At 37.7% G+C, this 22,629-nt stretch overlaps 1 protein-coding gene across 1 annotated transcript; it reads left to right on the top strand.

Annotated features, from left to right (window-relative positions):
- Positions 1-1,862: 1,862 nt before the first annotated feature.
- On the top strand, positions 1,863-8,952 carry LOC108994955. Its single transcript, XM_018970394.2, has 3 exons — positions 1,863-2,178; positions 3,208-3,374; positions 8,386-8,952. Exons 1-3 carry the CDS (start codon positions 1,863-1,865, stop codon positions 8,950-8,952), a joined length of 1,050 nt encoding a protein of 349 aa, XP_018825939.1.
- Positions 8,953-22,629: the final 13,677 nt, after the last annotated feature.

Below are 22,629 nucleotides of genomic sequence, written 5' to 3' on the forward strand. Positions count from 1 at the left end.
CCAAATAACCTTGAGCTAATGTTTTCTTTACAAAAATCTAGAACACTATGGAGATTTCATCATCTCCTTGAGTTAGGCGTGAGTGATGTGAAGAGAAAAATAGGAAATATGAGATCCAAACCATAGCCTCCTTCTTGCTAGTGTCGTGGTCCTCTCTTGAGCGTAGAGAAGAGTAGTTCCTCTTGTTTGGTTGGAAGGAAAGCGAGAGAAATGTGAGAAATCTTCAAGTGTGGGTGTTAAGAGGTATGGAGGATATGGGTGTGAAGTGGCAAGGGAAGAAGAACCCTTGGGCATGTGTCTCTTTCCCCCTTTTATAGAATTCCTCTCAAGCTCTTATTGGTTGCTTGTGGTCTAATGCATGAAGGACATGTGTACTCCCACTCTTCCCTCTAACCAAATGCCTCTTCCCTTTCCACATCATTGGATCGTCTTGGGAAGGTGGAAAGGTTGCATGTGGCATGTGGCCCTTGCCTTTGCCAAATTCTTTTGGTCCTCTATGCCCCTTACTTTTAGAACTCCTTGCATGGTTGTCAAGTGACAAGGTCTTTAGAAACCTCTTGGATGGGCATGTGGTGTAGGAAACCGAACCCTCCTTTTTGTCCCTTAGTCTTCCCTATCAAATCCCTCTTGGAAATCCCCTTGGTCTTCCCTAGGCGCCACTTCCCAATGCAAATCCATCTTGGACCTTCACACTCTTGCCAAGTGGCATGCTGTAGGCATGTTGGGTGGGTTGGCCGAAAGTCTCTTGGCCTTCTCTAGGTCATTTCCTCATCCTTTTTTCTAGAAAGTCTCTTGCATACATGACATGTGGCAATCAAGCTAGGGTTGGCGTGCATGCCTTCCCTTGGCTTCCCAAATACGTTTCTCCCTCTCCCTTAGTCCACTATCATGTCCAGGTACATAATGCTATGCATGCATGACATATGGCACTAGAAGCAACGGCTTTTAGTCATGGGCCATACGTTTCTAGGGTTTTTGGGCTTGAGTTTCTTATGATAGCCGAAATATACATGGGCTTGGTTGACCTTCTCTTGGGCTTGGGTTGCTATCTACAAATCCAAGACCTATATCCAACTAGATCTATTTGCATGGCCCTAAAATAATACTAAGGCAATGAAAATAAATTACGGATGTAATCTAGTCATTTTTTGGGTTATCATAGAATAGGTGGCATAAATTGAATTTGATAGTAGAGGAAGATGTTGTAATTAATTTGCATGCGGAAAGTACTACATATGCTTCGCATGTTGATAAACAAAAGATGATGGACGGAAGTCATTGGCGTTTTTAATAATGCTTATTAGCATTGAGAGTGTTAGATGGATTATCTCCTCTGCATAAAATGTGATTTGATAGTGAACTTTTTTGGGTTCAGTTTCATAATAAGATGTTTGCCTGTATGAATAGAGAGTGTCCGGAGCAAATTGGAAGGTCAATTGAGCGGACAGTTGAAATGGATTTACGATCAGATGGTATAGGTTAGGGCCTTTATCTTAGGGTTAAGATGGACATATCTCTTCGACGTCCTTTGGCTAGACGTTGTACTATCTGTGTTCATGGTGAGAGGGTGTGGTTCCCATAAAATATGAAAAATTTCCTCGTATATGCTTTGACTATGGATGTATAGTTCATGGGGCAAAAGGATGTTCTTTCAAATCAAAAGACAATTCTGGGCAAATTGAACGTTGAGATCAGTTTGGTCCCTGGTTGAGAGCTGATACAAATGTAATGAGAAGATCTCTTGCTCATTCTGGGCGTACTGAGATTCAACATATGAAGAATAGTGAGAAGGTTTATATGGCCAAAGGCAATGCAAGTAGCAATACGGTGGTAGATCCAATGAAGGCAAAACATATGTAGGGATGACTGGAATCTTGAAAAGTACGTACAAGAAAGGTGGAGAAAAACTTGGTGCAGTTACTGGGAAAATTGGACAGTTATTGGCAACCGCTGAAACAAGAGGAGAGGAACAGCTGGAGAAGAACATGGAAAAGAATTTTGAAAACCACTGGAAGATGGATAAGGTTGGTGAGATTACTAAGTGTTTTGTACGGGTCAGAGTCAATTGTGAGGAAGCAAATAACAACTTCTACGTCGTTATAGACAAAGCTCCCAATGTGCTCTCAGATGAAAGACAACAGACTCAAGGGAAGTGGAAAAAATTAGCAAGAGGAAAGGGTATGTCATTGAAAACTGAAACTAGTCCATTACCAAAGAAAATATTTTTAATTGATGAAGTAAAAGATGAGGTGGTGGGTGATTTCTTTAAGAGAATGTAGGGTGGCGATGAAGTGGAATTTTCTTTTGAAATTGATCAATTGGCAGCATCGCCAAAAGCTATGAAAACTTTAAGTTGAAACTGTCGGGGGCTTGGGAACCCCCGAACAGCTCACAACCTTCACTAATTAGTGAAGGTGAAGAAACCTGGTGTGGTGTTCCTTATGGAAAACAAAACTAAAAAGTGTGTTGAAGTATCAAGGGTGTTTTGTGGTGGAACTTAGTGGCAGAAGTGGGGGATTGCCTTTATTGTGGAAAACGGAATTGGATGTCTTGATTCCATCCTATTCTTGATACCATATTAATGCTCAAATAAAATTGGATGAAGGGACTGTAGAATGGCAATTCATTGGACTATATGGGCATCCAGAGGCATGTAAAAGATAACAAGTGTGGGATTTGTTAGGATCTCTTAGACCTAATAATCAAATGGCTTGGTTGGTTTCTAGTGATTTTAATAAAATAGTGTCTCAGGATGAAAAGATTGGGGGTTGACCTCGTAATGAAAATTTGATGGAAAATTTGCAAAAGACACTAGACAATGGTGGTTTGTATGATTTGGGTTGGCAAGGTTCTAAGTTTACTTGGAGTAACAGACATAAAAATGGTACTTCCACTAAGGAGAGGTTGGAGGGGGAGGGAGGGGTTGCAAACTCAACCTAGTGTACCATGTTTAAGTCAATAAGAGTGGATATTCTAGTAGCAGGAAGCTCTACCCACAGACCTTTATTATTATCATACAACAAGGAGATTAATGTAGGAAGGTCTACTGCTAGGTCTTTCAAATATGAGTGTTGGTGGAGTTGTCAAGATGAATGTAAAAAGATTGTTGAAGAAGAATGGAAGAAAAGGGCCTTTTACTAGAAATAAGCGTAAAAGGGTTCAAGAGTGTCTATTTTTATTGCATGACTTATGTCCAATCTATTGTAGGGAAGCAAAAACTATTCAACATGCATTATTGGACTTGTCTTGCAGCCAGTGATGTATGGGTAGAAGAAGAAAGTATTGTTCAAAAATGGAGTTATAGTTATGAAGATTTCTGCACAATATGGGAAATGATGCAACAACAGTTTCATATAGCAAAACTTGAAGAGATTGTAGTCATTCTTATAGGCATGTGGACTAGAAGACATAAATTCATTTTTGAGGATATTTTTATAGCCCAAATAAAGTCATTAATTCTACTTTAGTAAACTTGACTGATTTTAGAGATGGTCAAGTGTCAAAAATATAAATAGATGTGATAACGGAAGAGAGCATAATGCTAACCAGATGGCAAAAACTAGTAGAAGAAATTACAAAAGTAAATTTTGATGCAGCCTTAGATGGGGAGAATCAAAAATTGGGAATTGGCCTAATAACAAGACGCTATAGAGGGGAAGTTCTATTCTCACTATGTGCTGGAAACTCATTTACTAGGGTACCTTTCCTAGCATAATGTAATGCATTATGGAGGGTTGTTGATCTTTGTCGAGAGCTTAATATAAAAGATGTTATTTTTGAAGGAGATGCAAAGAATGTGATATAGGATGTTAAAGATTGCAAGAATGACTGTTCATGGTTAGGAGAAATTGTGGAAGATATTAGATCTTTTTCTCAATGAGTTTTGACTAGAATCTTTTGTTTCTATATCGTGAAGGAAATGCTGCAACTCATTCCCTATCGAGGAAGGCTTTATAGATGATAAAAGAAGCTATATGGATAGAAGAGGCATCGATTGATATTGAATTTGTTGAATTGAAGAAGATGTAATGTAATTGACTATTTTATTAAAGTGAATGAGAACGAGTAAGGATTTCAAAATAAAAGAAAAAAATAGTGCTCAACTGAATTAAATGGAATGTTTTACATTAAAGTTTTGTCCGAAATAATCAACTGGAAACATCAAATCTTTACCAGAATATCTCGTTCACGCATGCTCTTTTCTATTACATATGTTTTGAATGACATTAGATGAAAATTTTCTTAAATATTATTTATAATATTATGATTTTTACAACTTTTATTTCAAATCATTATTTAAGAGAAGCACCTTCTAACAAATGCAATGTGTAGGACTTTACACCACCCAATGGGAGTCTTGCATGTCAGCCTCACATTGGTTTCCAAATAAGCTTTGCCACACAGAATTCTTACTCAAATCTTAAAATATAACACCCTCCACACCAAGCATCTCATTTCTATTCATGGAAGCTGATCGTCAACCAGTGTTTGTTGGTATCGCCAACCACTTGCTCCGCCATAGCGTTCCTTGAATGTGGTCATTACTACACTTTGTTCATGTTTCCCTCCACATGTATTCCACCTTAATTGCCCCAAGTTAGACTCCTCAAGATTTTTCCTTCACAAAAATTCATAACAACTATTGTAGAACAAATACAAAAGAGGTTCTTTTTAGAATAAAAAGAAAGAAGGTGCATCAATAGTTGAATCTATCTGCCTTTTGATGTCACTGAAACATTGTGTGAAAAAGATCTAGAATTGATCCATTTCAAAGGCCATAGAGTTCCAGGTTTGAAAAGAAAAAAACAAACAAAAAAAGGATGAAAAAAAACCCTTTGATTGAATGCTACGAGATGGTGGGACACTGGGACATCTTAAAACCAACCTAACATTTTCCACCCAAAAGAAAATCTGACCAACAACAGAGAGACGGACAACACTTAAAAGAACATCTTAGAAGACCAAAATATGAGGGAGGCAAGGGGAGACAGAGAGAGAGAGAGGGTGGGAGGAATACATCAAAGAGAGTTTATCAAGGTTGGCTGGTTATGGCAAAATGAAGACAATATAGGGTAAAGGATAACGGCGATGAGTTCGAGAGAAATAAGATGTGGAGGAAGATTGTTGAAGTTGGTCTACAAACCCATGTAGCAAGGCCTATCTTTAAAAAATAAGGAGTGCTGATGTGACCTATGCATATTGGTGGGTGTTGATTTGTGAGACCCCAAAATAAAAAAAATAAAAAAAATAGTGTGTTTTATTTTATTTTATTATTTTCTTTAAAGGAATGTTGAGCCCAATTGGATGGTTGTGGGTTAATTGCTTGTTGTAGGTGCTGTGAGCCATGCTTTAGGCTTGTGAGAGAGGATATTCAAGCCCAGCCCGTGAGCTAAGGAAGAGCCCAGCCCTCCCACCGAAATAGGGTTGTTTGATTGCCTAGTGGGCAAATTTTTCCCCTCCCCTAGAATGATGCCGTTTTGGAGCCTAAGGGTAAAGCCCTAGCTTTCCTTCTTGATTCCCTTGCATAGCACGATTCTTTTTTCTTTTCTTTTTTTTATTCCCTTCTTCTATTTCCTCCCACCTACAGACCGTGAACCCTATGCTTTCCCCATGACCTGCAGCACCGCTCCCCACCACTACCACCTCGGCTCCACGTGTTCGTTGGTCAGAGAACCTCTACTTTGTCTGTCTGCATCGTGTTCCCGAAGCCTCTAGGGTTAGTTTCATCATGCGCCGCCTCCCAGATGCATTCTGGTGGCCACACAACCACCCTCGAGTGCCCCATTTCCCTTTCTTGCCATCCTCTTCCTTGGGTTCTACCCAAACTGTGAGTTAGAGCCACCTCAGTCATTGCCTCGCAGTGCTCCGCCACACCCTGCCATGGAAACCCTTTCCTCCACCCACTAGCATTCCATATTTGCCACCCCTTTGAGAGAAACTCCACCAGTAGCCCTCTGTTCTGCTAGATTCGCCTTTGTGACCTTATTCTGCCATTGCCCCGCTGTTGCTCCACCACTCTTGCTGCCACCTCAGTAAGCTATCTACCTCTTGTTTGGTAATTTAACATTCAGTATGTATTCTAATTTAACCCAATCATCTTTGTATGTCCGCTCAGCGATGCACACACTCGTTCTATTGTAGGACATCGTAAACCACAAAGCGTGATCATCCAGAATAAATACCTTCTGCATAGTAAGACTCTCCAGCGTGACCCTTGAATTTCTAAGATGAAATTATCGCTAACTTTGTTGCAGTTTGGTTGTGTTTGAGAAGGGCCTTGGGCTCGGGGACGTGTTGGAAAATATTTGACGTGGTTGTTGTCGGAATTTGGGTTGAGGGCTGGATGGATGATGGGAAACGCGTGTAGTTGGGGTTTGTGAAACTGGGGAATTGTGACTTATGTGTTGTTGTGTGGTTGACTGTTTGTGCCATGCCATGCCATCCAATAAACTGCCTGTCATGCATCTGCATATTCATTGTTATTAAGATCTGCCATGAATTATTCAACTGAAACTGGTTTTTGGTGTCAACGAAAAAATTATATTTTTGTGTGGGTTCGTGCGTGTCACAACCCCAAGGTGAGATAGGGTATTATCTCAGTGGAGCTCTTTTGGTCACCCAGGAGCGTGTAAAACAGAGTGACGTCTCCTGGACTGTGTCGCAAGGCGACAACAGGCTCGGCCAAGACGGTAATGTTCTTGGTATGACTCTGGAGCCCATCTACTAGCGGGGGCTAGAGGATGTCTGGTCATGTTACGCGCCACGCAAGGAGATGGGCATCGCTTGTGATGAAGTCACACGTGCGGTCGTTACCCGTAATGTGATGAAGGTAGTTAGGGTGTGCGGGTGGTCCGAGGGGAGACCATGGTGTACACTATTATAAATGGTTGTGTATTGAGTACAAAGGGGTTTTTTGCGTGAGTGGTTTATAAGTAATGATTTTTTGGTATGGTTGTAAAAATGAATATTTTTAAGGTTATTGCTTCCATGGTTGTTGTGAATTATTCGTTGTATAATTTCATGCTTAATTCTCTTGGATGTCGCTTTGCTGATTTATTTACTGAGATTGCGAAATCTCATTGCAGTATTCCTACCTACGGTTCCATTTCATAGAATCGTAAACTTTGATGCAGAGAAAGGGTATGAGCAGGAGGGACCAGCCCCACTTGTGGAGTTATGGCACGGGACTTTTCGCATCATTTGTTGTTGGACCTTTGTATTCATTTTCTTTATTTCAGTCGAATGACTGTATTAACCTCTTGGAGGACTTTGTTTCGGGTTGTGATGTTGTTAAACTTTCTAGTACTTAGTTTTTGACTGCCTTATATTTTTCTGTTGCGTTATGTTTGTTATACACGTTTTGCATGTTTGCATACACTTGTACATGGCGATGGGGTGTATGATCTGTGTAATCGTCATTCTGGTGTCACGACTTCCTCCAAATCACATGTGGGGGTAAAGGGTGCCACTTGAACAATCAAGAATACCGCATCTGGTTTTAAGGAAAACTCTCATTATTAACTTTAAAAAACTTCAAAATGAAATATAAAAATTAATATTTTTTAAAAATTTTAAAACAAAAATAATATTACAAAATTATTTTCAAACGAGTTTTTTAACTTTATAAAATTTTTATTAAATTTTTTCTCTTTCTTTTTCAAAATTTAATAATATATCTTAACTCAAACCATTTTATTACTATTCACAAAATTTTAAAATAGTCAAAATATCCAAACGAGCAAACGAGGCCCGTTTGGATAAAAAAAATGTTTCATCTCTTCTCGTCTACTTTTACTCATCATTACAATTTTTCTAAATTCCTACACAAAATATAATAAACAATTCAACTTTTTCAAACTTCAAAATAATAATAATAATATTAAAAAAATAATATTTTAATAATAATTTATTTAATTTTTAACTTTCATCTCAACTTACTATCTAAACAGCACCTTAATCTTATTCTTAATCTTAGTCAAACCATAAACAGTTCAATCAGAAAACAAGCTTACAAGTTGCAACTTAACAACAACAATATGTCAGCCCGGCCCGTAAACAACATTAGCATTTGGGTAGCCTTGATGTAAATATGTTGTTCAATTCAATAATTAATTAAGGCTGCTTTGACAAATTAGGGCATACCATAATTCTATGTTTATTGGGGGATTAGTACTATAATTAATTATGATGTTAATTATTCGAAAAATGATAAATGGTGAGAATTAAAGATACAAAAAAATCAACTCATATGGTCCAATATGACATGTCTGCTCAATGGTCAAGACTCTTGATGTGATCTTCCATCTTCCATCACTTCCAATCGTATTCCTATTCCTTTCACCCACGTTAATTCCTACCCTATTTAGCGAAATCAAACCTATCTAGCTTCATTCTGCATTAACAATCACCAGGACGATGTCCGACAATAAATATTTTGCAGAAGGATCTTCAAGTTTTTCTAACGTCGTTCATCAAACCCAGCAACAAACAACACCAAGCCGTTATGAGTCACAGAAAAGAAGGGATTGGACCAACTTTGGCCATTACCTCAAGAACCAAAGGCCCCCAGTTCCACTCTCCCAGTGCGATTGCAGTCATGTATTGAGTTATCTCCGCTATCTTGACCAATTTGGAAAGACTAAAGTTCACCACCAAGGATGTATATTTTATGGACAGTCGGAGCCTAGTCCTGCACCTTGCATTTGCCCACTTAGACAAGCTTGGGGTAGCCTTGATGCTCTTATTGGGAGGCTTAGAGCTGCTTATGAAGAGAATGGAGGTTCACACGAGGCAAATCCTTTTGCTAGCGGTGAAATTCGAGTTTATCTTCGAGAGATAAGAGAGTTTCAAGCTAAAGCAAGGGGGTTGCCGAATAAGAAGAAAAAGAAGAAGACTATTAATCAAAGTGTGGGAAGCGAAGAACCAAGTTCTACTGTGCACTTCACAGTTTAATTCCTTTAGCTAATTTGAAGATGGTGATTTTAATACATGTCGGTTGATTTCAAATTTGGGATGCATGTTGTTTGTTGAGAAGGCTAGCTCTAAAGGTATTGTAATTGTTGGCATTGTGCAAACTCCAATTGGCATTTAAATGATGCTCAAGATACAATGAGCATATATACATATATATTTATATATATGCTGTAATGAATTACTATTTTCTACAAAAAAAAAAAAAAAAAAGTATTTGTGACGAGAATAGATTTATTTTGAAAGGAAATAAATGGCAACAATAAACAATTTTCTTGTAGTGATTTGCTCCAAGTCATGTGGTGAAATGTTATATTTATTGGTTCAGAAATTTAGTGAACACGAAGTTACAAATCGAAACATAACCTTAAAGCACAAAGAAACACCAGACCAAGTTGATACCCATACATCCCCAACAAAAAATGTCCTAATAATCGTAGGGATGATTAGAATTAGTGTCCTAATAATCCAATTAGATTCATATTTTATTTAATAAATATAAGATTTTTTTTACAGGTATATGAATATTGGGTATTGCATTAATATTCGAGTATTATATTGTTTGCAATTTATGTATATTTAATAGACATCAGATATAAACGCAACTTCATAATTAAATAATTAAGCAGAAAAATGGTTTTACATGAATAAATAAACAAAAAAAGAAAATCGTGGAATTATGGTTCTGGTAGTCCAAACATTTAACAGAAGGAATGAAGAGAAGAAACCGGGGGTGGGGTGGGGGGCGGGACTCGCCTTCGTAATCATTGCCAACTATCAAGAAAAGAAGTTATTAGGACACAAGAAAAGAAGCTTGCATTGTTGTGTGTGGGGAAGGCATTGAAGTTTTACCGTCAATATATTTACGGGCGATTTCACTACTGTGCTGGTGCAATTTTTCCTTTTAGTTTTCTCTGCTTCGATTAGGTTGAGATGATGGAGGATTCTCTTAATGATCTCTACCAACATCTCTCATTGTCTGAAAAGGAAAATGAGGAGGTAGTGGTGGCGCTCAAATAGTTGCAGGATGCTATTATCTATGGGGGTTAAGTGTTTGATCATGAAACTGTTTACTGAGAGACATTACAATAAGGACGTTTTCAAGAGTAACATGAGGAAAGCATGGCGTTTAACAATGTGGGTGAAATTTCACGATTTAAGTTCCACTCTTATACTTGTTGAGTTTGAAGATAGGAGGGATAAGGAGAAGGTTCTTCGCGAGGGCCCCTGGTCTTTCGACAAACAGTTGGTCTTGATGAAGGAGGTTGACGGCAGGAAACAAGTGCAGCAAATATAGCTAACGTCTGCATCATTTTGGGTGAGGCTCCGTGGCTTACCACTGATGGCGAGGAAGTGGACGTGGAAGAGGGGGAAATTGCATGGGGAGAGTACTAGCGAGCTCGTGTTACTTTGCAGGTTTCCAAACTGCTACTAAGGGGTTCCATGTTCTCAATTGGGAGTGGTGAATTTGTTTGGGTTCATTTTTCTTATGTGAGACTACCAAACTTTTGTTATTTTCGTGGTTGCTTGGGACATGGGGAGAAGGAGTGTGCTATTGTGAATCATAGTTCCAAGTTGCCTGCCATGAATGATTTACGATATGGGAGGTGGCTTCTTGTAGGGGTTATGGTGGTGATCGTTTCTCAGTGGGTAAAACTAGAGCAAAGGATTCAGTAAACCTATTCCTACTTTTTCTTCTAAGAATGTGGGTGGGGATATGGCAATTACGATGGTGGAGGATGGTGAAGCTTCTCAGGCGACTGCTCAAAATGTAACTACTAAAGCTGTTATGCAGAAGATAGGTGCAAATTTTTAGGAGAAAGGGAATGGGGAGGTTGAGGGGGGCGAGAAGATGGGCACTGTTGGAAAAGATAAGGTTATTTTAAATGAAGCAGTTAGTGATTGTATAAGAACAAGTGTGGTCTTAGGCCTGATGGTCCTCAAAAGCTGGAGCCAATTGCAAAAGGCCCGAGTCATGATAGGCCTATTGATTATAAGCCCGATGAGCTAAGTAGCAAAAAATGGAAGCGAATGTCGTTTCTCCATGAAACAACATCCACCTTTTCCCCAAATGTTCAACAAACGAGTGTTCTGTTGCAAGGGATTTCCAAGGATAGAAAGGAGGTCAACAAGGAGGGTCTTTATGAAGCAAGTCAGTGAAACATCTTCATGTTTTGGAGAATCAACAAGATGGGTTTGTGGCTGCATATTCTAAGATATCGGTGGTGGCTATCATACAGCACCGCTGGATGCCATGAAAATGCTCAGTTGGAATGCCCATAGGCTTGGGAACCCACGGGGCATTTGAACACTCTGTGACCTAGTCAAGATGGAAAACCCAATGTTGTGTTCTTGCAAGAAACCAAGCTTTCTACTTGGGAGTTTGAATCATGTAAGTACAAATTAGGAGTTATTAATTATTTGGCAGTTAGTTCTTCTGGTAGAAAAGGAGGGATTGCACTGTTATGGGGTCGAGAGGTTGATTTGTCCAATATTTCATACTCTTCACATCATTTTGATGTTGTTATAAAAGATGTTAACTTGAATATTGGGGAATGGTTTTTAACTGCCATATATGGCTTTCCTGAAACCAATCTACTTTATAAAACTTGGAACTTGCTTAGATCATTATGTAGACTTAATGGGGATGCTTGGTTGGTTATGGGTGATTTTAATGAGTTGTTGCATCAACATGAGAAGAGGGGTGGGAAACCGAGGCCTGAGAGGCAATTATTTGATTTTAGAGCAGTTGTTGAAGAGTGTAATAGGAGAGCTAGGAATTAACGTCCTAGTGAGAGTATTGACAGATTTCTTGTCAATTCTGCTTGGTGGAATTGCTTTCCTAATGCTCGAGTATCTCATGGAATGGTGGCCTACTCTGAACACTTACCAATCTGTGTCACTCTGGAGGGTGTAGGTGAGTATCATAGGTTTAAAAAGCCTTTTAAATTTAAGGCAATGTGGGTGGGGGAGCCAGATTGTGAGAAGATTGTTAAGGGTGTTTGGGGTAGGGTTTCTTCTCAGTCTAGTATGGGAGATGTAACAACAATGATAAAAGATATTGGGACACAATTGAGGGCATGGAATAGACACTCTTTTGGAAATGTTTAGCAACGGCTTGCTAAAGCATAGAGAAACCTACAAAGCTTATATGAGAAGGATCCAGTAGGAGTTGATACTGAGGCATTAAATTTGGCAAGAGATGAGGTACATGTTTGGTTGGAAAGAAATGAGATCATGTGGTGACAATGCTCTAAGGCTTTATGGCTTAAAGAGGTTGACAATAATACAACGTATTTTCATATGAAAGCTTCACAGAGGAGAAGGAAGAATAGCATTCTTAAGATCCAAGATGAGAAGGGGCAGTGGCAAAAAGGGGATCAAAGGGATAAGGTCATTCTGTCTTATTTTAAGAATATGTTTACAAGTTCTAATCCATCTCTTGCCAGTGATTCATTGGACTTTTTATAACCTTTAGTTGGGAAAGTATTGGATTAGATGAATCCAGATTTGATTAAGGAGTTTAATGCTGATGAAGTGAAGGAAGCTTTGTATCAAATGGGTCCTACGAAGGCTCCTAGTCCTAATGGCATGCCCCAAAAGTTTTCCAAAAATATTGGCATGTAGTTGGGAATTCTGTTATCTCAGCAGTTCTTCAAGCTTTAAATTCATTTTTTTCCATCTTCCTTGAACATTACTCATATTACCCTCATTCCTAAAAAGAAGTGTCCTGTTAAAATGGGTTATTATTGGCCAATTAGTTTGTGTAATGTGTCTTATAAACTCATTGTAAAGGTTATTTCTGATAGACTGAAAACTGTCTTACCAAATGTTATTAGTGAGAGTCAAAGTGCTTTTGTCCTCGGACGCCTTATTTATGATAATAATTGCTTACAAGTTGGCTCACTATCTCAAATAGAAAAGGAAAGGAAAAAGGGGTTTTATGTCCTTAAAGTTAGATATGAGTAAGGCCCATGTGTTGGATGGGGTTTTATAAAATCTATCACGGAGGTGACGGGGTTTCATCAAAGATTCATTGGGCTGATTATGTGTTGTGTTAGTTCTGTCTCTTTTTCAGTTCTAATCAATGGGGAACCTAAGGGTCCAATAATAACAACTAGAGGATTGAGATAACGGGACCCACTGTCCCCATATCTTTGCTTTGCACTAAGGGATTGATCTCTCTTTTGAATATTGCTGGGATGAGAAAGGATATATCTGGACTAAAAATCTGGAGGGGCTCCAAATATAAACCATCTGGTCTTTGAAGATGGTAGTATTATTTTCTGTAGAGCTGAGCTTGATGAAAACAGAAGAGTGCTAAAATTGTTGGAGAGGAATGAAACTGTCTCAGGACAAAGGATAAATAAGGAGAAAACTACTATTGTTTTTAGTGGTAATGTGAATGTTGTTACTAAGTCCGAGATTAAGAATCTATGATCAAATTGTGAAATTCAACAATATGAGAAGTACCTCAGGCTTCCACCTATCATTGGGAGGTCCAAAAATCATGCTTTTGAGCCTATCAAATAGAGAGTGGCAAAAATTTCAATCTTGGAAAGAGAAATTGTTGCCACAAGGTGGAAAGGAAATTCTATTGAAAGTAGTAGGACTCTCTATACCAACATACACAATAAGTTGTTTTCTTCTTCCCTCTAGATAAGTAATGAGTTGGAGGGAATGATGTCAAGGTTTTGGTGTGGTCAAAAGGGGAATGAGAGGAAGATTCACTAGTTGAGTTGGAATAAAATGTTTCAAAGAAAATCTTTAAAGATTTAAAAAGCTTTAAAGATTTAAAAAGCTTTAATTTGGCCTTGTTAGCAAAGCAAGGGTGGCAGTTATTTCAAGACAAAAATTCTTTGACACATAGGTTATTGAAGGCTAAATACTTCCCTCATACCAGTTTTCTGAATACTGGTTTGGGTAGATGTCCATCCTATACATTAATGGATATTTGGGAGGCAATGAAATAGCTAATAGCAGGTTGTAGGTGGAGAATAAGGGATGGAAGGTATGTAAATATATGGTAGGATCAGTGGATTCTAGGGCATAATCCTTTAGTGGCTGAAGAGGTAGTAGTGAGGGAAGAAACAAGGTTGACTTCAGTGGACTCTTTATTTTTGCACAATGAAAAATAGTGGAATATTACTAAGCTTAGGTCTTTCTTCAATACAAATGTGGTGGCAGATATTCTCAAAGTGCAATTGTGTTCTGCTGATGGAGAAGATAAGAGGGTGTGGTCTCATGAAAGAAATGGCATGTTCAGTGTCAGAACTTCCTATCGGTTCATATATGATCAGATTGGTTCTCAGTCTACAGAGTCCTCAAATGTGCAAGATCATGATTTACTATGGAAGCACTTGTGGAAAATGAAGGTCCCGAATAAGGTTAAAATCTTTGCATGGTGTGCAAGCAAAAATGGTCTACCTACTGGGGAGAATTTAGTGCAGAAACATGTCTTGACAAAGGCCACTTGTAGATTGTGTTTATCTAACATAGAAGACCTTACTCATGCTGTGGTGACTTAATACTCTGCATGGACTAATGCAAGCTTACAGTCCTAGACTAGATTTTGATTGAGGCAGAACAATATGTGAGTTGGCATTGGAACTTTGTGAAAGGAATATGCATGATACGTTATCTATCTTCTTTGCTTTGGATTGGAGCTTTTGGTTTCGAAAAGACAAACATGTGCATGATCAGATGTTGTTTAATCCTAAAAAGGTAGCAGATAATGCATTATCTATGGTGAGAAGCTATGGTCAAGTAAAATAGAAGACAAGGGTGCAGCTTAAGCAGTGTTATAAGTGGCAACCTTCACAACCAGAATAGTTGAAATTAAATGTTGATGGTACAGTTTTCTCAAAGTTGGGGAAAACAGGCATTGGTGCTGTATTGAGGGATGATTATGGCTGGGTTTTAATGGCTACAAGTAAAGTTGAATTAGATATGTAACGCATAGAAGCTTTAGAACTGCTGGCAATTTTCAAAGGTTTGCAATTGTGTGCTACTATGGGAATTTCAAAGCTTATTGTATAAAGTGACAGCTTGATATGTGTTGAAGCTTTACAGGATAACAACATGCACAACTCTTTGCTTGGGGATTATATTATGAAATTAAACAACTTTCTTTATGTTTTGAAAGTTGTATTTTCTCACATGTATACCGGGAGGGGAATATGGTAGCTCACATGTTGGCTAGGAATGTTTGTAAGGTTGATAGTATTGCTTTATGGTGGGATTATGTTCCAGATTGTATTTCTCAAGCCTTATGGCTTGATAATTGTATGTAATTATTTTTCCACTGATTAATGAAATTCTGATTTCTATAAAAAAAAAAAAGAAGTTTCATAGTCAACAAAAGGGAAAAGATTTGTTGGATTTTGTATATCTTCCTTCAACAGATATAATTATTAATTTAAAAAACAAAAAAACAAAACTTAACATTTATTACCCTACACATCTTCATTTAATCAACATATAATTTATTTATTTTGCCATTCTATCTTATTGCTTAAATATGTGTGTATTTAAATAGAATGATAAAAATGACAAATTACATATTGGTTAAGTGGATGTGTGTGGTGTAAGGTTTCTGTATAGAATTTCTTATAGTCAAATTATTAATACACTATTCAAACAAAAATTCTATTCATCATCCCATCCCACACACCACACTTTTTTTTTCTCTTACCAAATGTGTGATTTATGGATCATGTGTAGAATAATTCAATTAATTTAAGAAGAATGAAACCCTTCTTCTTCTAGAGCGTAGTGCTTTAATTCCTCTATACTTCCATTTCCTTCTCTTCTTGTTTTTTTTTTTAATGTTTTCTCTAGTTCTTACTTTCTTCTAACTTTTAAAGGTTAGATCTGATCATTTTATAAAAGTATAAACCCACAATACTTTTCAAAATACTTTATACATTGTTTTAAAATGAGAGCTATTTTTATAAAACATATCATAAAGGTAGCATCACTTTATATAAATGCCATTATTTTAAAACATAGTTGTGAAATATGTATTGAAAAGTGTTCTATGGGTATCATTACTCTATAATTTTTGATCCACTACACCCCTGCCATTAGTAGGACTACTACCCAATTGACGTTCACCCATGACTAACGATGTCATATTTGTGAGAAACTAGCTTGCCCCATTATGTGGCTTTGTATTAATTATAGAACAATTATATCTGTCAATGTTGAGATCTTACAGCTAGCCTACGAGCTATACAACTATTATACACAACAACTAACAACTACAACTATAGAAACAAAGGATCACGGCTATATTCTTGAAATGGAAAGTTATTTGAATATTTCCCCTCAAGCTCAAGGCAGGACATGGGCGATGAGGAGTTTGGCACGATTTGGCATGAATTTGGGAGTACAAATAGACTTTGTGAAAATATTAGCAACCTGTGCAGATCGAAAATGTGTTTGAAAGAAATAAACTGGCAGCCAATTGGTTCATGAAAGAAGTGCACATTGATCTCAATGTGTTAAGTACGATGGTGAAAATTTGAAGTTTTGGCCATACTTATGGCATTGAGGTTGTCATAGTATAAAATCGGAGAAGTAATTGAGTAGCCGAGACTTTTGAAAAGGTTGAGAAATCACATGAGTTCGGCCGTTCTAGCCGCAAGAGCACGATATTCTACTTCTGCCGTTGACCCAGACATCATGGTTTGCTTCTTAGCTGCCCAAGAGAGTAAATTGTCAACAAGAAAACTGGCGAAACCAGATAGCAGAACATCTATCATCCTGAGAATGTGCCCAATCATCATCACAATCGACATGAAGTTCATTGAGAGGTGTCTTAGTAAAATGCAATCCAAGGTTCGGAGTCCCTTTCAAATAATAGAATATCCATTTTACAGCAATGAGATGAGTATCGTGAGAATTTTGCATAAACTAACAACCAAGATTTATGGCATAAGCTATATTAGGACGGGTCAATGTAATTTACTGTAGGGAGCCAACTAATTGCCAATATATGGTGGAATCATGTAATGAAATTCCTTGGGCAGTAGACAATTGTGATCCTGAAGCAAGAGGCGAGGAAACAACTTCAACACTATCTAAACCAAATTTGTGCGGAAGAGAGAGCACATATATGCTTTATTTGGTCTGAGTCAACGTGAGAGTAGATGCATCCCTAGAAACTTGAATTCCCAAGAAATAATGTAGATCGTCGAGGTCTTTCATGTTGAAGGCTAAGGACAAATGAGAAACAAATTGGGTGATCTATAGCGATGAGCTTCTGGTAACAATAATGTCATCCATATATATCAAAAGCAGAATAATATTAGAACCATGATGTCTATAGCACAAGAAGGTATCATAGGGACAACACTGAAAATTCATTTACTGGAGATAGGTACTAAACTTCATGTATCGAGCTCTAGGAGCTTGCTTTAAACCATACAAAGCCTTGTGAAGGTGACAAACACAATAAGGTTAGGATGGATCCACAAAAACAAAAGGTTGAGAGAGATTAACCTTTTCTTGTAAATCTCTATGGAGAAATGTGTTACTTATATCAAGTTGCTGGAGAGACCAATCTTGAGATAGAACTAATGCTAAAACCAATCGAATGGTCTCGAGTTTTACAATTGGACTAAATTTTTTTATCATAGTCAAAGCCATGAAGTTGAATGAAACCTTGAGCTACGAGACGAGGTTTATATCTTTCAAAAGAGCCATCTGCTTGAGTTTTAGTTTTAAACAACCATTTGCTACCCATTAAGTTCATATCTAGGCATTTAGGAACAAGGGTCCATGTATGATTAGCATGCAAATAATCTATTTCTTCCTGCATAGCCTTATGCCAGTTGGACTCCTTGAGTGCATGTTGGAAGGTTTTTGGTTCTTTTGAATGAGCAACCAAATCTGCCAAGAAACAAGTGGGAAAAATGATGATGTGAAGAGAAGTAAACTTTGGATTTTCTAGCACCATCTTGAGCCTGAGTGATCATGGGATGAGTTTTGGAATTGGGACTGGCTGAGGAACAAGTGATGCATGAGATAAGCTAGTGTCAGGAACATCAGGCAAGGCTAAATGTGAGGTATCAACAGTAGTAGATGAAGAGCATAACACCAGGTCCATGGGTGAAGAAATTTCAGATTGTAGTTGTACATTTTGAAGGTCTTTTGGAAGGGGCTAAACCTTGTATGGCTGAATAATTTTTTGTGTATGACCTTGTACATTTTGAAATGGAAACATGAGTTCATTAAAAAAACATGATGTGATATGTATATGTGGCGTCTATGAACGTCCATGCAACGATATCCTTTATGTTGAAGAGAGTATCTAAGAAAGACATGTATACCAGATTTGTACTCAAGTTTGGATCGCCGAAAGGTGTTAACCATGGAAAGCATGCACATCCAAAAATTCCTATAGAAAAATAAGGCGGTGAACGTCCGAAAACCATCTCAAAAGGTGATTTATTATTTAAAACCAGAGTGGGCAAATCAGAAACAACAATATTGAATGCATCAGTCCAATATTTCGATAGAACAGATGAATAAACCAGAAGCGTTAAACCGATCTCAACAATATGTTGGTGACGACGTTCAACGAAATCATTTTGTTCAAGAGTGTGGGGACAAGAAAGCCTGTGAATAATTCCTTGAGACTCAAAATAATCCTTCAAAACACTATTGACATATACCCCACCTCACTTTGAACGATTTTAACATGAATGTGAAATTAATTTTTCATCAACATGAGGAACTAGGAAAAAATATGGATCACATCAGATTTTCGCATCATTGAAAGTACCAAATAAAATAAGAGTATAACAAGATAAAAGCGAAAAACATCGCCAGAGGTAACGTGGGCTAGTCTAATGTGATTTGGCATGAAGTTGAATGAAACCTTGAGCTACGAGACAAGGTTTATATCTTTCAAGAGAGCCATCTGCTTGAGTTTTAGTTTTAAACAATCATTTGCTACCCACTAAGTTCAGATCTAGGCGTTTAGGAACAAGGGTCCACGTATGATTAGCATGCAAAGCATCTATTTCTTCCAGCATAGCCTTACGCCAGTGGGACTCCTTGAGTGCTTGTTGGAAGGTTTTTGGTTCAACCAAATCTGCCAAGAAACAAGTAGGAAAAGGATGACTTCAAGAGAAGTAAACTTTGGATTTTCTAGTACTGTCTTGAGCCTAAGTGATCATGGGATGAGTTATGGAATTGGGATTGGCTGAGGAACAAGTGATGCATGAGATAAGCTAGTGAAACAAATTTGATTGAAAATGGTAGAGAATGTAATAATAATTGAAGAATTCAATAATTTGGATGTCTTAAACGTGCATGCCATACACTGCCTAAGATTTTATTTGCTTGGAAACACCTTAGGTTGATTGGGTACAAGCCGTCCACCAAAGAACTTTTAAGTAGCACTTTGCCTATCTTCAAATCCATGATAAGAAATCTCCATGGATAAACACACGAAGCATCAGTTATTAGCTTTCATAAACTGAGAAATAGAAATGAGATTTTTGGCTTTGGTAGGAACTATAAGAACATTATCTAGGCGAATAATAGTTTTAGGAAGATGAAATTCACCAATACTAGTGATGGATAAACTAGTACCATTCCTAACTATTACGAGATCGTTACCATGATAAGAATCAATATGAAGGCTTTAGTAACATTAGTAGTCATGTGTTGATTTGCCCCAGTATCAGCATACCAGGTATCATCAACTATTTCACCAACCTGCAATGTTGGAAAAGCTTTGTATTGTTTAGCCTCATCATCGGTTGCACATCAACCTTCAACTTTATGATTCGGACCACCACATCGAAAGCAAGCGATGCATGGGCGGTGACTTTCACCACGTCCATGGCCAACATTGGAAGCATCACGTCTTTTGAATTGTTGAGGACGCCCACCAAATGTGAGACCTGGAGAACAACCCACCTCCTCTATGGCCAATGTGACATTGCTGGTTGAATGATGGAGGACCACGTCTGCAGCTTCCATGATGACCTTGAGACCCAAAGTAAGAACCACCTCAGTTCGGGTAGAAAGCAACCATAGATGAAGCTCCTTTTGTAGCTGTGAGTCTCATTTCAAAGTCTCAAAGTCCAATAACACTTTCAAGCAAAGGGAACATATCACGAGTATTTATAGCAGCAACAATAGGATCAAATTCAAATTCCAAACCTCTCAAAACACAAAAAATACAATCGTCAACATCTATTAGTTTCCCTACACCCATAAGCAAGAGAACAAGAGACTTTGCTTTATGAAGGTAGTCTTCCATGGACAGAGCACCTTTGGAAAGAGATTGAAGTTTGTCTTTCATCTGTTGAACTCAGTCACACATATGACTTCCATACAAAGTTTCTGGAACAACCCAAGCATCATGAGAAGTCTCACTATTGATCACCTAGATGAGATAAAGGAGCATCCGATAGTGAATTGTTAATCCATCCAAGAATCAATTGATCCGTGTGCAACCAGCATGTGGCTAATGGATTCGAAGTTGACACATCATTATCACCAATGATAGTCTTTGGAGGACAAGGAACTTCATTCAGAACATGCCCAAAATGACCATGGCCACAGAGGATAGGTACAACTCGAGCTTTCCACACCAATAATTGTTTGATGCTAATTTAATTGAGATATCAAGAAGATTGGATTTAGCAAAGAACACAAGGGAAGCCGAGTCATCAATTTGTGGGATCGAGGAGGAGGTACAAGTTGACACCATCCTATGTACCTTGGGGCTCTTAATACCATGCGAGAAAACAGCCTGCCCCATTCTGTGGGCTTTGTATTAATTTATAGAACAATTACATCTGCCAACATTGAGATCTTCTTATAGTTAGCCTACAAGCTATACAACTTGTTATACATGGAAACTAATAGCTATATTACAAAACATAGAATGCAAAAAACATGGACCATTATACGTGGAGAGTATCATGGCTACAACTATGGAAACAAAGGGTCACAACTATATTATGGAAATGGAAAGTTATTTCAATAATATCCGCTGCCCAGAACATGTTTGATGTGAAGGCTTGCCCCGCCTAACCCTATGTGGGAACCCTTGATATCAGTGTGTGTGTGTGTACGATGAGTTAGCATGAAGATTCTCTCCGTCCATTTCGCGAAACATTACTACATACATTGAACGAGAAACAGAATGCCTCATGGGGAGTTGGGTCGAACGCTTTCATACTTAGCCTCACTTGATAATCGGGATGTGGGATCTCCCGGCATATCATGTGCTGGTATCTTCGAGTTGGTTGCAGCTAGGTAAAGTAGCATACTTGGGGCAACATGTTTCGGTGTGCATGTGTGTGTCTATGAGAAAATGTATGTGCCTATGAGCAAATGATAGCCTGTGTGGTGAATGAATACTCATGTGCAAAACCTATGAGCAAGTATCTGTGTGAGGAGCAACTATGTGGAGAAAGAATGTTACTTGGCTCAAATAGGCTGAATATTGGTTTTTTCAGGTTTTTTACTTATATGAAGATGGGTAACTCCTTGCCATAATATTACTATTGTGTTTTTATCTATTTTACATAAAGAGAGGGCAGTGTTCTGAGAGGGTGATTCCTCTTCATGCATATATATATATATATATATATATATATATATATTCACTGAGAGGGTGATTCCACGCCAAGTTTCAAGGATGCACGTAGCTACAAAAGTGTGGGTGATTCCTCTCCATGTATATACGTATTCTTCCAGTATTTACATGAAATGTTTTTATAGCATATTCGGTAACATTATCTATTATTAGCAGTTTTGTCATAACTAAAGATATGGGTTAAAGTGTGCGTGTTCATGACCTCTTCCTTTTTATGTTTCTTGTTTTGGAACAAAATGAGTTGGTTATGGGCAAACAATGGGCTAGTTTTTAGGCCTGGTCATTACATATGAGGAGAGGTTTCAAAGGTGTATTTTGTTGAAAATAACATTAAACTCAAGGAATATTCCTTAAAAGAAGTTAACGAATGCATACCACTAGTAAAACTCAAGGTTCGGTTCTTATGTTATGTGTGTTTCCTGTTTTATGTTGAGAGTTGTTGCTTTCTTAATAAAGGGTTTAGTTTTTGAAACGCCCCGGTTCCGCATGGGTTGGAGAGTTACTTCCTAGCACTTAAACTCACATTCCAACAATATAAAAATAGACTCCAAATTCCCAATATCATATAGAAAATTCAATTTAATCTAATTTCCTCAATATAACCAATTTTTCAAAATGTCAAGTCATCATAACACAATAAAATTTTTTAATAAAAATTCGACAATACTCATAAAAAAATTCCTATGCTTGAACCACTACACTTAAATCATCTCACCTAATGCTTCATAATCTTAATCCTCAGCTGAACCATCATAATATCTGAAAAATATTGTGGAGATAAGGGGTGAGTTATCAACAACTTAGTAAGTAGAGAACATATACTAGCATATAAACATGAGTATTTATAAAGATCAGTATACAGAACAAGACATTTACTTTCACAATGCAGAAACAACATATTTTTTGTTTTAGAATTCATAAACAAAACTTGTTACAAAACATTAGAGCGAAATTTTTCAAAAAAACAAACTTGTTCTAAAAAGGAAAGTCCTTTGGCATATCCAACTGAAACATTATATTCATATCATCTC

The sequence above is a fragment of the Juglans regia genome, chromosome 10 (genome assembly GCF_001411555.2).
Source record: "Juglans regia cultivar Chandler chromosome 10, Walnut 2.0, whole genome shotgun sequence".
NCBI lineage: Eukaryota > Viridiplantae > Streptophyta > Magnoliopsida > Fagales > Juglandaceae > Juglans > Juglans regia.

What these genes read in the sequence shown, in the direction of transcription:
- LOC108994955 (XM_018970394.2), top strand. Translation starts at nt 1,863, where the DNA reads ATGACTGGAATCTTGAAAAGTACGTACAAGAAAGGTGGAGAAAAACTT. An exon ending in AAAATTAGCAAGAGGAAAGG is followed by an intron (nt 2,179 to 3,207) that starts GTATGTCATTGA and finishes AATCTATTGTAG; the next exon opens with GGAAGCAAAAACTATTCAAC. An exon ending in TAGCAAAACTTGAAGAGATT is followed by an intron (nt 3,375 to 8,385) that starts GTAGTCATTCTT and finishes AAACCTATCTAG; the next exon opens with CTTCATTCTGCATTAACAAT.